Source organism: Chroicocephalus ridibundus, chromosome Z (assembly GCF_963924245.1).
Source record: "Chroicocephalus ridibundus chromosome Z, bChrRid1.1, whole genome shotgun sequence".
NCBI lineage: Eukaryota > Metazoa > Chordata > Aves > Charadriiformes > Laridae > Chroicocephalus > Chroicocephalus ridibundus.
The window spans coordinates 21,152,598-21,164,529 of NC_086316.1; the positions used below are offsets into that span (position 1 = coordinate 21,152,598).

An 11,932-nucleotide genomic window follows, 5' to 3' on the forward strand; every position below is an offset into this window, starting at 1 on the left:
AGGCTGGATGGGGCTTTGAGCAGCCTGGTCTAGTGGGAGGTGTCCCTGCCCAGGGCAGGGGGGTTGGAACTACATGATCTTTAAGGTCCCTTCCAACCTGAACCATCCTATGATTGCTCAAAAAAAAAAAAATCCAACCCCTTCTCTGTTCACATCCATTTTTTCCCAGTGCAAGCACCACAGGCAGTAGCTCCCTATCTGGGTTTTTTGGGTGTGTGTGATGGGCTCCCACTGACAGACCTTTCATTTCTCTAGCTCCATTCCATGTACAGGCTAGAAACTCAAATAAGTGCAATGCAGAAGCCGTGCTTCACCTTTGCAAGACATCCACCAATATCGGGATGAAAGATAGGAGCAGGTCACTGATTGCTGCTGCTTGAAGAGCAAAGTGGTAGAGCTGTCAGCTGGAAGTAACAAAAAGTACATGCCCTTCCCATGGAAAAGAGAGTGCAAATGTATCTGCACCATGCTGCTTTAGCTGCCCCTTTCCAATGATGAATTCTTGCAGCTATTAGTTTGTAAATTGTCTTCCTTATATTCCTGCTTCAGGTTGCTCACCCTTTGGATGCTCACACTGTGGTGAAACGACCACAGCAGCTGCACGTCAGTGCTCAGACGTGTGAGTGGATACCCTTTGGTTTTAGGGAGTGTGGAACCAGGGAGTCATGCTCGCTGTTGCACAGCCTTTAAGGATATCAGCATGGCAAGTGTTAAACCAAAAGCAAAGCTATGCAGATAGAGGGAAGACAATAACCTTAAGTGGTGGAAGACAATAAATGGCAATGGATGTTAGCCCCTCTTACAGACTTCAAGGATATCACATTAATTATAATTTTAACTGTTGCTTACCCTGTATCAATCAGAGTAATTCATTCCAGTTACCCATGACACTCAACCTTAAACCACACCAAATCAAGATCACCAATCGTGTGAAGTTATAAAACATGTTTTGCTGCAGAAGCATTAATGGCCTAGGCTGGGAAAAAAAAAATCAATGGTACATTTCAATACAAAAGCCACCTGAGCCTTTACTAGAGAAGTAATAAGGCATTTATTATTTCAAGAGCCCTGCATTCACAATATCCCCTTTCCAAAGAAAACACCCCTTCCTTCCCATTTTTTATGAGGCTAATTTGTAGTATGTCACCACTGTGAGACTTCTGAATGTGTTCAGAACAAGACAATAAGAGTAAGCCACAGATGAATGATGTGTAGTAAAAATCAATAAGCCTTATAACTAGTCACTAAGGGAACTGATTTTATGCCTATAAAAATAAAACAATTATAGCAATATTAATGGCAGATTCATCATAGCAATATAAAAAGTCCAAGTGTGCTTGTCTGTTGGGAATCTTTAATTCATCCTTCTGTATTAAGTATTCACAAGGTAGAAGAAATGGAACCGACTTCAAGAACAAGCTTTAACTTGCAGTAATTCACCCTGTCAAAAAAAAAAACAAACACAAAACCAAAAAAAAACAGTGAAACTTTAAAAAACAGTTTTGACAAGCAATATAACTGGGATATGCAGGAAAAGACAAAAGTTAAAGCCTCAAAAATCTGACCAGTAAATCTGATTTTTTTTCATGTCATGATTAGTGACTTCATATTACTGTGTACTGTGTTAACCACACTGTAACAAAACAGGCGGTACAGCCACATAAAGTATTTATTTTGTGGTAACGCAGATTAAGCACAGCAAGGAACTTTTTTTTTTTTTAATCGACACATCCTCTGTTTTTAGGCCTCTATTCATGGGGGAGAGGGGTGCATTCAGATATAATAGAAAAAATTTGCCTATATAATTTATAGCACACAGAGCTGCTCTACAACAGGTATCAGAGAATTAAGTTCCACTAATACCATCCAAGGTGTTACTATGGGCCTTTTTTGAGCTTATCAGTGTCAACTGAAAGAGGTCCACTGCAATCTGGCTTGGACCTCTGGAGTGGACCTCGCCCGCTGGGAGAGGACAACACCACAGGCCCAGCGGGGAGGCATGGGAGGGCTGCAGGTGCACACCAGGAACTGAGCCACAGGGAGAACCTCTGGGCACACGGACTAGTAGCTGTGTGTGGTAGCTGCAGCCTCCGCTGTCTACAACTATGACACATCTTTCAAAGCGGCCCATAGACACCGAGAAAGTACAAAAACAACTTATTTTCTTTATTCTGATTGCCAAATTATTTAAGGCAGGTATAAAAAATGAAAGCATTCGATATACATTTTACATAAAATAAACGAGATTACAGCATAAAACAAGTAACCAGGCAATGGCATTAAAGTCCCTCTTCTAAAACTCAGTAATTGTAAACATTAAAAAAAAGACTGCAGGACTATTCAAGTAATAGAACAATCACAGATGTCTTCTGGTATGCAGGCTATTAGGTTATCTGCCGTTCAAGATTATCAAAAAAGACATTTCATTATTCACAGATGCTCATTATCTCCATTTAAAATCTATACATTATATACAACACAGTTTTTGTGGTACTAGGATCCCCATGCCTTCCAAAGGTATATTTTTCACAATACACAATTACAATGAAACAGTGAATACAGTAACATTTTACACTGATGCATCTTAATAGGAGCCACCAAATAGACGTCTACATTGTACCAAAGTGTCATCACAGTTAGCCTCTCTGAGAGCTTGTGGGAAATATCAGAAGGGTATGCAAGGTTCAGGCACACTGATACATAACAATATTTATTTACAACTGGAAAGAAAGAAAAAAAAGAGAAAAAAAAAGAAAAGAAAAGAAACAAACAGCCTTTTGCGGTTAACGCTTTCTAAACATGACAAATACATATCTCCTTTACTGTGTGGTTCGCAACTTAGCAGCAGACCCTGTGTGCGAGCCTTGGTACTGATACAAAAAAAGTAAAGAATATATATATATTTTTATATATATATGTATATATATATATACGCATATATATATATATAAAAACAGAAGTCTAATTACAGCAACATTTGTTACTCTGTGATAAAATCTGCAATTTACAAAAATGAAATGACTGGTTTTTGCCTGCCATTAAGGCATTTCAAATTAACACCATGGAACTGATGTCTGTAATAAAGCGCTTCCTCATGTGATCCAGTCACATGACAACGTACATCTCCAAACTCATCATTCTCTGCAAAAAGAAAGAAGAATGTTTTAGCATGCAGTATCCTTTTCTCATTGTTTTTTTCTGCACCTCAGATATACCATGAAATGCAATCTGCACAGTACTCTCAACCCCAAGAAGGAAAGACAGCAAGCCATGTCCTCGTCCCTCCCTTGCCAGGAACAACACACTAACAAGTAACCTGTGCCGGCATTTATCTTCTGGGTTCTGACACCCTCACATCCATCAGCTCTTTCAGGGTTGCAGAACTTTCTCACTCGAATAATTATAGCTAAGAGCCTTACATGGTCACTTGTTTTCAGAGTCAGCTTTCAGAAAGACACCCATAACCATGGAATGTTACACTACTATTTAATACATTAAACTCTGAAACTTGACATGGCAGCAATGAAGGAACACTAATGTTAAGGATGCTTTTGGTTTTTCACTTGAGATGGGATCATTATAATACAGAAGAGTCTCTTTCCTCTTGAAAAGCAAGGATGATAGTTGAAGGGTAAATTCTACTGAAAACCTAGTAAATAACCAATGCACGGAATGGGTATGTTAACTTAAATACGATGTCACCTCTAATGGACTCCCAAGCAAACCTCTCTGAAAGCAAAATCAGCAAACCAGGCAGACTTGCAGAGTAGACAAAGTCTTTATGTTTTTCTGGAAGTACTTGGATCTAACTGAACATGAACTTTAAACCCATTTCATACATAATTTGGATCTTACATTATGTTTCATAATCACTTGTTTTATCTTAAAAACATAGTCTATGGAAAATCTCAGAAGACAGACTACTTCTTAATGATCTATGTTACAGTTAAAGGACACAACTAAGGACAAAATGTCACCTTAAAGAGAATAAAACTGCAATTAACCTGAAGTCCCTTAAGTACTTAAAAATTGAGTCATACAAGGAACTGCAGACCATCAGGCTATAAAATCTATGATTTGCTTTCTCCTCTCTATGTTAAGATATATAATTTAATATTTACTGGCTATTTACCTTCTTTGTGCAGGAAACATACCAGATGCAGATGCCTGCGCAGCCACCTGCTGAGTGGCAACAAGGGCAGCAGAGGTCAATCCTGAGGGAAAGAAGAAAGGAAGGAATGTTGATATACTTCTGGTTTTAATGGATTTTTGCGCTCAGAGAAATGTTAGGAAGTAACTTTAAGGCAAACAGACAGAAAACCCCACCATCAGAAAATGGTGGGGGTTTAACGCTATATAAATGGCAAATACTTCAGGCCACAGTGTTAAGACAGTCTGCCCACTTCATATAGTAAACTGAATTGTCCTTGATAGATATTTTACAAGAAAATACAACATTCCTACTTATTGTATTTCTTTCCAAGAAGTGCACTGCATGATGCCAAGTGGTTTGTATGAGTTCCTGAATAGGAAGCTCAGTAGAAATAATAGGCACCAGGAAACAACAAGAATCAAAAGTCACAGTGAATTACAGAAACGGCATACCAGCTGCTCAGAATACAACGCTTTCATAATAACTTATGATTTTACAGTTTTCCTACTGAACAAGCATAATGCATCCCAAAAGGCATATGGAATCACTGAATCAAACTGAGAAATGTCAAGACTTTTACACAGGAAAAATAACTGCTGAGGCACCAAGTGAACGTAATGAATTAATGTCATTTAGCCACCAATTGTGATAGCATGTATTTTGCTGCATGGGAGGAAATCTCCTTTTAATTCAGCTAGAGTCCAGGGCTACAGAAAAACAGTCAAAGACTGGTATAAAACCTAGGGAGAATGAATCGTATCTTACTGTGCTGCTTTTTCACTGGCTGCAACTTTGTGCGCTGCATTTGCCAAAATACAAAGAGTCCTCTTTCAGATGGTCAAATTATAACAAGCTCAAACCCTTGTGACTGTAATGCCTTGTACATAAAATATGTTCAGTATAAAAAGCTTTTGTCTTTGCTACACTTCTTCCATTGCTTACACAACCCTAATTATACAAAAAGGAGGTTGTTTGGTTTGGTTTTTTTACTGCCTTTCAGCCAGTTAATGTCAGTTTGCAGTACGAATCAAAACGTTCATGTGAATGGTAGCCTACCGGTACATCTTTAATGTACTTTAAACTCCAACACCCAGTTTTGGAAACAAAACTTGGTATTTCTCAGGTACGAAGCTATACATTTGCGCTTAGTCCATGCTGTGAATTTTCAAGCTTTCTTCCTAAATGTAAAGCACTTCTGATTTAACAAGGGGATCTCTATTCAAAATGCTTCATGTAGGCATGATTTCCAATGTCAAGGTAACAACTCCATGAGGCAAGCTAATCCCACCATCGGAAATCTTCTGCTCACCTTGAAATGGGTCATATTGTCCAGGTATAAGGGGGTAACCCATTCCAACATGTGTGTGATGGTGCGTATGGAGATGCCGCTGGCTAAAAGGAGAATGACGGTCTCGTTCCCTTTCTGCTTCCCGTTCACGCTCAGCTGCTGATTTTTCCACAGGCTAGCAGCAGAAAGAAAAACGATGTGAAATTTTTTGAAGGGATGAAATCACAATAAAACCACACTTGCCATTACCTGGCAACTACCTTTTGAATTCAAATGATGAAAGTTATTTTTTCTGAAGAACTATCTCTACTGGATTATTTGCACTTGATTCTAATCCAAAACTAGTCTATCTGGCTAATGGAAGATTTTCTAAGGCACAGAGACTTTGAGGCAATGCACTGCAGCTTGAAGCCACCAGGATGACTTTTAGTTCTGGGCTCCCTTCAGCTTGGCTGACTTGCCATTGCCTGAACAACCTAGCTGAGCTGCTGAAAGCTGATGTAAATGAATCCTCATCCCTCTTTAATGTACTCTGGGGATCAAGCCTGCTTGAATAGCAAGAAAGCCCTTTTAAAAATAGAATCAGAGTCAGGGACTTGCACACAATTAAAACTAGCACCAACTTATCTGAAAGTAAAATAACAGTATTTGCTCAATGTGGAAGTCTTCAAAAATGGGGACTGGTAATCTGCTATTTGGAAGATGCGGCTTCTTGGCAAATACAGGGAAGGGATATTACCAAACCTCACAGCCCAACTTCTCATTTCATCATCTGTTTCCAAACAGGAGCTTCCTCTTTAACTGCAATAAACTGTGCACCAGGAGGTGTTTCTGACTCTATGGTTCTACGTGAGTCCATTCATTTAAAGACAGGAAGACTCCGAGCACAGAACTGTGTTATATGTGTCACTTCCAGTTTATGCCACGGAAGCATCCTGACTATAAATTGCTTTTATTTTAAGCAGTACTATAAAGAAGAATCATGCATTCAGAGCTTGATGCCAGATTGTGTGCTTCTTAAAATTATGTTCTCTACCCCTCCCCATATGTACCACTCTTCAGTAACAACAGATGAAGCCTTACAACAGGGGACTTGCTGCGATACTGGTTGGCATGCTGCTGGAGCAAATCCAGTGCTTTGGACTCAGTGGTTGATTTCGCATTGATGCTTGGGCTGGTATTGACTTTCTCCGCCTCTTCTCTCCCTGACATCTTTCCATAAACTGGATAATGAAATCCTGGAGAGAGATAGGCCCCTGCAGGTAAACAATAAATACCATATCAAATTATTGGGTTTACATTTTGGTCACATCAAGGCGGGAGCAGGGGATGCCAGGACAGAGGATAACATCAAAAATGGATCACATGACTATCAAACGGCATCTTTGCTCTTCAATTTCTTCACCTAATTTACCCTGATGAATGGAGGTTATAAAGAGGGTTCAGCTGATAGCCATTTCAGACATTTATGGGTCCTCTTTAAGTGAAAGGAATAGTAACTATAATGGTTCTGACAGTAAGTGCTTAGAATATTTTTATAGGCAATAAACTATCTGTCAGTCTAACAGCAATAGCAGACTGTCAAGGGTTGAGAAAACTGTAGCTGGGAATTGTGACAGTTCATAAAAGCAACATCTTGTATTAAATCAGTTTCATCTACAGAACTTTCCCTAGTGGAAGCAAAAGCAAAACAAATGTCACCCATGAAGCTTCTAATTTACCCTAGCTACTAACAGAAACATTAAAATGCAGGCTTTACTGCATTTTGAGGGTGTAAATCTTAACTACCGTGCAAGGCAATTTTCAGAATACATACCAGGATAGCTGTGCATTAGGACAGGAGAGACTGCGCGATAGGCTGGATGGTTGGGATCGTACATCTGTGGATAAGGATAAGCATGCAAGTACTGGATATATGACTGATGCTGACTCATTGGTGAGGAAACTGCTACTCTAGCACCCCGAGAGTCCTTCCAATTTACAGGAGTCTTTCGATCATCGTTTTTTATCTTGCTCTCATCCACTGATTGAGAATCAGAACGCTTGACCTCTTTAGGCTCCTCTTTAATGCTCGCTAATGAGACAGGAAGGTTAGGCAGGGAACTTTCCTTGTTAGGTGTTTTTCTAGGGCTGTCTTCTTTTAATTTTTTCTCACGATCAAGTTCTTCTGGTTTTTGCTGATCAAGGTATTTGGGCTGATAGACATAATGATGCCATGTTCGTGAATCTGGATCCTAATATGGAGGAGAAAAAAAATTTTGTTCTGAACTTAGATGTTAAAATGAGATCACTATTGATATTTCGCATACTTCAGTTAATGTATTTTTAATAGCTGTTTTAATAACATATCCCTATTACATAGAGGAGAGGTTTGCTTGCTACAGGGTGCCTTGAGCTCAAAGTCAAACCAATATTCTCATGAAGAAGCAAGAGACTATTATCAAAATTTAATTCAATTGCTTCATCTTATATCCTTCTTCATGCCTTTAACTAGTTTAATCATGAAATACATATGCATTGTATCAAAGTTCTAAGACCACCCTATTCATAAAACATTTTAATTAAATCCCACAGAGAGATTTTCCCACTAGAGAGCAAAAAATACCCGTGAACCACAAAATTAAAGCTGGATAATGATATGCGAGAGCACTTGGATTACCTGGAACGATGAACCTGAAAACCTGATCTAGCTGGGAAGATTCTAATGCTGCCTCTGATATTGCAAACATACAAGAATCAGCGGAAGTCAAACATTAAGGCAGACTTCTTCAGCCACCAGTCTTATTTCAAGTTGGTAAAATTACACATGGGTAAGTATTTACCAGATGAGGACCACATGGTTTAAAGAATATGTACAGGATATCATAAATACATTTTTGCATAATATATTACATAGCCCAGTTTATAAACATGTTATAGAACTAGGTAGGTGAGTTCTTTACAAGACTACACCAAATTAGTACTGAGCAGTAACAGGAAGACTTTTTCCAATACAGGATATGCATGACCTAATTGTAAACATCGTCTCCAACTGATAAGACATTTATGGCAGATGCAACAGAAACATAAGCACACAACCAAACGCTTGGACAGGCTGGTTCAAATACTCATTTGAATCAGCAGAAATCTTCCCCTACTCAGGGCTGTACCATCCCACTTCCTTTAGAGCTCCCTAACTCCCACTCACCTGACCCCACTGTACCTTCAAAGACAGCCCGTAAGGGCGAAGTCTGGGATGCACTGTACACCAGACATGAAAGTATCAAGCATTGAGGCCCCAGTTCAGAGCAGAGACAGTCGCATTGCCTTGAATGAAGGCAATGTGACATCTAGGAAGGTCAGCACGAAGCCACTGGATGAAATTCTGGTTCCACTGAAGTCAATGGCAGAACTATCACTGACTTCAATGGAGAGAGGATTTCATCCATTGTGTAGGTCTGTAGGGGCTTGAGGTTGGTTGAGGAGAGAAGGGGAACTTAACTGCTTCAAAAAGGTCACCTTGGGTTAAGATAAAGAGCCAAGCTTCAAGCCAACTCTTCAAAGAACTAGCTCACCCATCCTTAGTAAATGCCAACTGTCATTTAACAAAAAAAAAGAAACACTTCAAACCATGTTTCAAATCTACTTCAAGTCCTCTCACAATGAAAGCTGCTTATTTTGCTCAAAATTTCTCATTTCTGAACTATGCAAATTGCTTAGAATTTACATCTAAAAGAGAAATCTAATTCTATTTTATTCATGCATGTAATTTAAAATAGCCTATTCAGGTCTTAAGCCTGGGTTCTGTCACCACCTTGCAAGATTTTTTTTACTTTTTTTTTCTTTTCAAACAGCTCAACTGAAAGGACTATTGGTCTATTCACAGGCTACAGTACTATCCAGCATGAAAAAAGGATGGAGGTGCTTGTTTGGCTGCAAAGGTAGAAAACCACAGCAGAATCAGGGACAAAATCTTATATGGCTTAAGGATAAATCAAGACACTCTTGTTCAAATTCCCGGGATCTCACCTGTTTAAATCTTGTGGTTGGATCTACTCCCGTTTGCTTCATGGAGTCCATAACAGACTTCATCTCTACAGCCTCCTTTATGAGCTGGTGGTTCTCCATTTGTTTGGCTTTGAAACTGTCAGACTGAAGCTGCTGCTGGTGGTTGGAAAGGATCTGTGATTTGCTCGTCTCCTCACCTTTGTTAGGGACTGATGACCCTATCTTAGTGTTATTTTTGCTGGATTCTGGAGTTGAAGGTGCCTTTGAAATAGTGGCAGATGGAATATTCTTCTGCTTGTTGTCATCCTTCCCAATCTCCTTCAAGGGGGGATCATTTTTCCTTTCACAGTCCCTCCCAGTTTGTGCCATTTTCTGTTCTGCTAGTCTCTGGTCCTCATAGTATTTTTCATACTGCTGCCTGTAAGCAGGGTTAGAGGCCATTAAGGACTTTTGGTCCATATAGAGCCCATAGGCATACTGTCCGTAATAAAGTGACTGAGCAAGTGCAGGGTGTCTTTGCGTTATTACCGACTGATGTTGTGGCTGCAAATTAGAGGAAGTGCTTTCGCTTTTCTTGGCATCCAACGGTTCTGCCTTCTCTTTCTTTTCAGCCTCTTCCTCAGCCTCTTTTTTGATCTTCAGTCCCTGTGGGGTACTGCTGTTCCCAGCTGCTGGGGCACTGACCTGTCCAGAGTGCATGTAACTTGGTGAATAATAAGGATCGTAGCCATGGTAATAGGGAGAATGGGACTCTTTCGCTTGAGCCGATTGTGCTGTGGTTGAAGAATGTCCTTTTACAACACCATCCTTATTAGAAATAATATCCGATGGAGAGCTGGCCTTTGACCTCATGCCCTCTGACCTGCTGTCAGAGCCACCATCATCAGCTGCATCAGAAATATCTGAGTAAGCAGGGCTGTTGGTTTTAGTGGCTGCGCTATCTGCACCGTTTTGTGTCAACACGTGCAGTGGCGCCATGGCAGATTGTCCATTCACCAAAGTGCTGCATTCCATCCTGGAGGCACTCCCTATGGAAGGGCTGGGCGCATTGTCTGTGAACGTGTAAACCTTATCAGCTTCAGCCTTAATACTTGCCATCCTGCTCTCTTGAGACTCTGACAGTCCATTAGCTAACACTTCATTCTTGTTGAGATGGTCCTTCAAAAAATGTCCAGATAAGTCTTTCCCAGACCCTTTTGAATCCTCCAGCTTTCCCAGCTTAGAATCCATCTTGGGGCTTCCCGTCTCTTTGCTTTCTTTGTCCTTCAGCTTTCGCTTCTCCTTTTTCTTTTTGTCTTTGAGTGATGTGAGAGCTGGGTTTACAGTGCTTGGCTCTCCCATAATTGTGGGCTTTGGTTGAATAGGTTTTAGCGGAGGGCTCTTTGGTGTAGCCTGAACAATAGTAGTTGTTAGAGAGGGCAGTCCCGGTATTGTCCCTGTAGTGGTGGTTGTAAAGGCTGTAGTAGGTATAGCTATTAATTGGGGAGGAGTCGGTGCTGGCGCTGGGGCAATGGGCCTTGCTGTTTTCAGTTTGGAAAGGTTTTTATCCACTTTGCAATTGTTGGCTTTCTTGCCTTTATCACCCAAACTCTTCTTCTCAATTAACCCTTCAGCCTCCAATTTGGGCATTTCCGTTTGCAAATTGCCATCTGCTACTGAGCAATTATCCAGTGTGGCTGCCATATTAGAAATTACCGGAAGGCTGTTCAATTCACTGTTCAGACCTTTCTTTTTGCCAGAATTCTTGCCGGTTTTGGAACTGGTAACTGAACCGGGGCCGTTGCTGGTCAGTTCCCTTTTTCCCTTGGGTGTCCCTGGGGTAGTGATGGAGGACGGAGATGTCGGTGCTTTTAGTGGATCAAAGCCTGGCAAATTTGTGCTTGGCTCACTGCATTCAAGTGCCACGTTACTCAATGCTTCCTCACAGTCTGAAATTTTGTCTTCACTGTCAGGCTCGAACTCCAGCTTGTTCTCTGGGTCTAAATGTGCATGAGCCTGATGGTATCGTAGTCCATTAATGTGCTTGTACTTTTTGTTGCAGTTGGGGTGAGGACAGTCAATCAGCACTGGAGAAGAGCAGCCTTGGTCCAAAAAAGTAGTCTCGGGTTTCCCCTGTGGGGTGGTGGGAGTGCTTCTAGAGTTAGTACGAACGCGTTTTCCAGATTTATTGTCCTCCGAACTGGAGTTCAAATCTAACTCCATTGGAGGCTTAGTCTTCCTCTTGTTTGTGGATGAGGGGCTGGCTTTGACTTCATCCATGGCGCAGTTTGGGGGTGTCCTGCGCCCACTTGAGTTCAGGCTGCCCCTCCTCCCCTTCCCATTGGCACCACCTCGATTCTTATTCTGAAGTCCTCTGGACTCTGCAAAACTCGCATCGTTCCCAGGTACAGCTGCAGCTGCAGCAGACCTTGCTCGCTTTCCCCTGCCCCGTCCTCCACGCATTTCCAGGTCACTTGTTGGCGATTCACAAAACCTATATAAACAAGAGCAGATTTCATCAGCAG

The 11,932-nt window shown here is 40.9% G+C and overlaps 1 protein-coding gene across 2 annotated transcripts in view; it reads right to left on the minus strand.

The window, feature by feature from the left end:
• Positions 1-1,063: 1,063 nt before the first annotated feature.
• Positions 1,064-11,932, minus strand: part of ZNF608 (zinc finger protein 608) — an 88,695-nt gene continuing 77,826 nt past the window's right edge. Inside the window, exons 5-10 of one of the 2 annotated variants that reach the window (XM_063320737.1) lie at positions 9,450-11,901; positions 7,258-7,675; positions 6,525-6,697; positions 5,463-5,616; positions 4,133-4,214; positions 1,064-3,141 (exon numbers count right to left, since the gene is read on the minus strand). In XM_063320737.1, the coding sequence (XP_063176807.1) occupies positions 3,135-3,141; positions 4,133-4,214; positions 5,463-5,616; positions 6,525-6,697; positions 7,258-7,675; positions 9,450-11,901 (3,286 nt within the window). In that variant the 3' untranslated portion in view covers positions 1,064-3,134. Of the gene's footprint in view, positions 3,142-4,128; positions 4,215-5,462; positions 5,617-6,524; positions 6,698-7,257; positions 7,676-9,449; positions 11,902-11,932 lie in introns of those variants that run through there. The other variant, XM_063320738.1, reaches the window with a different exon arrangement.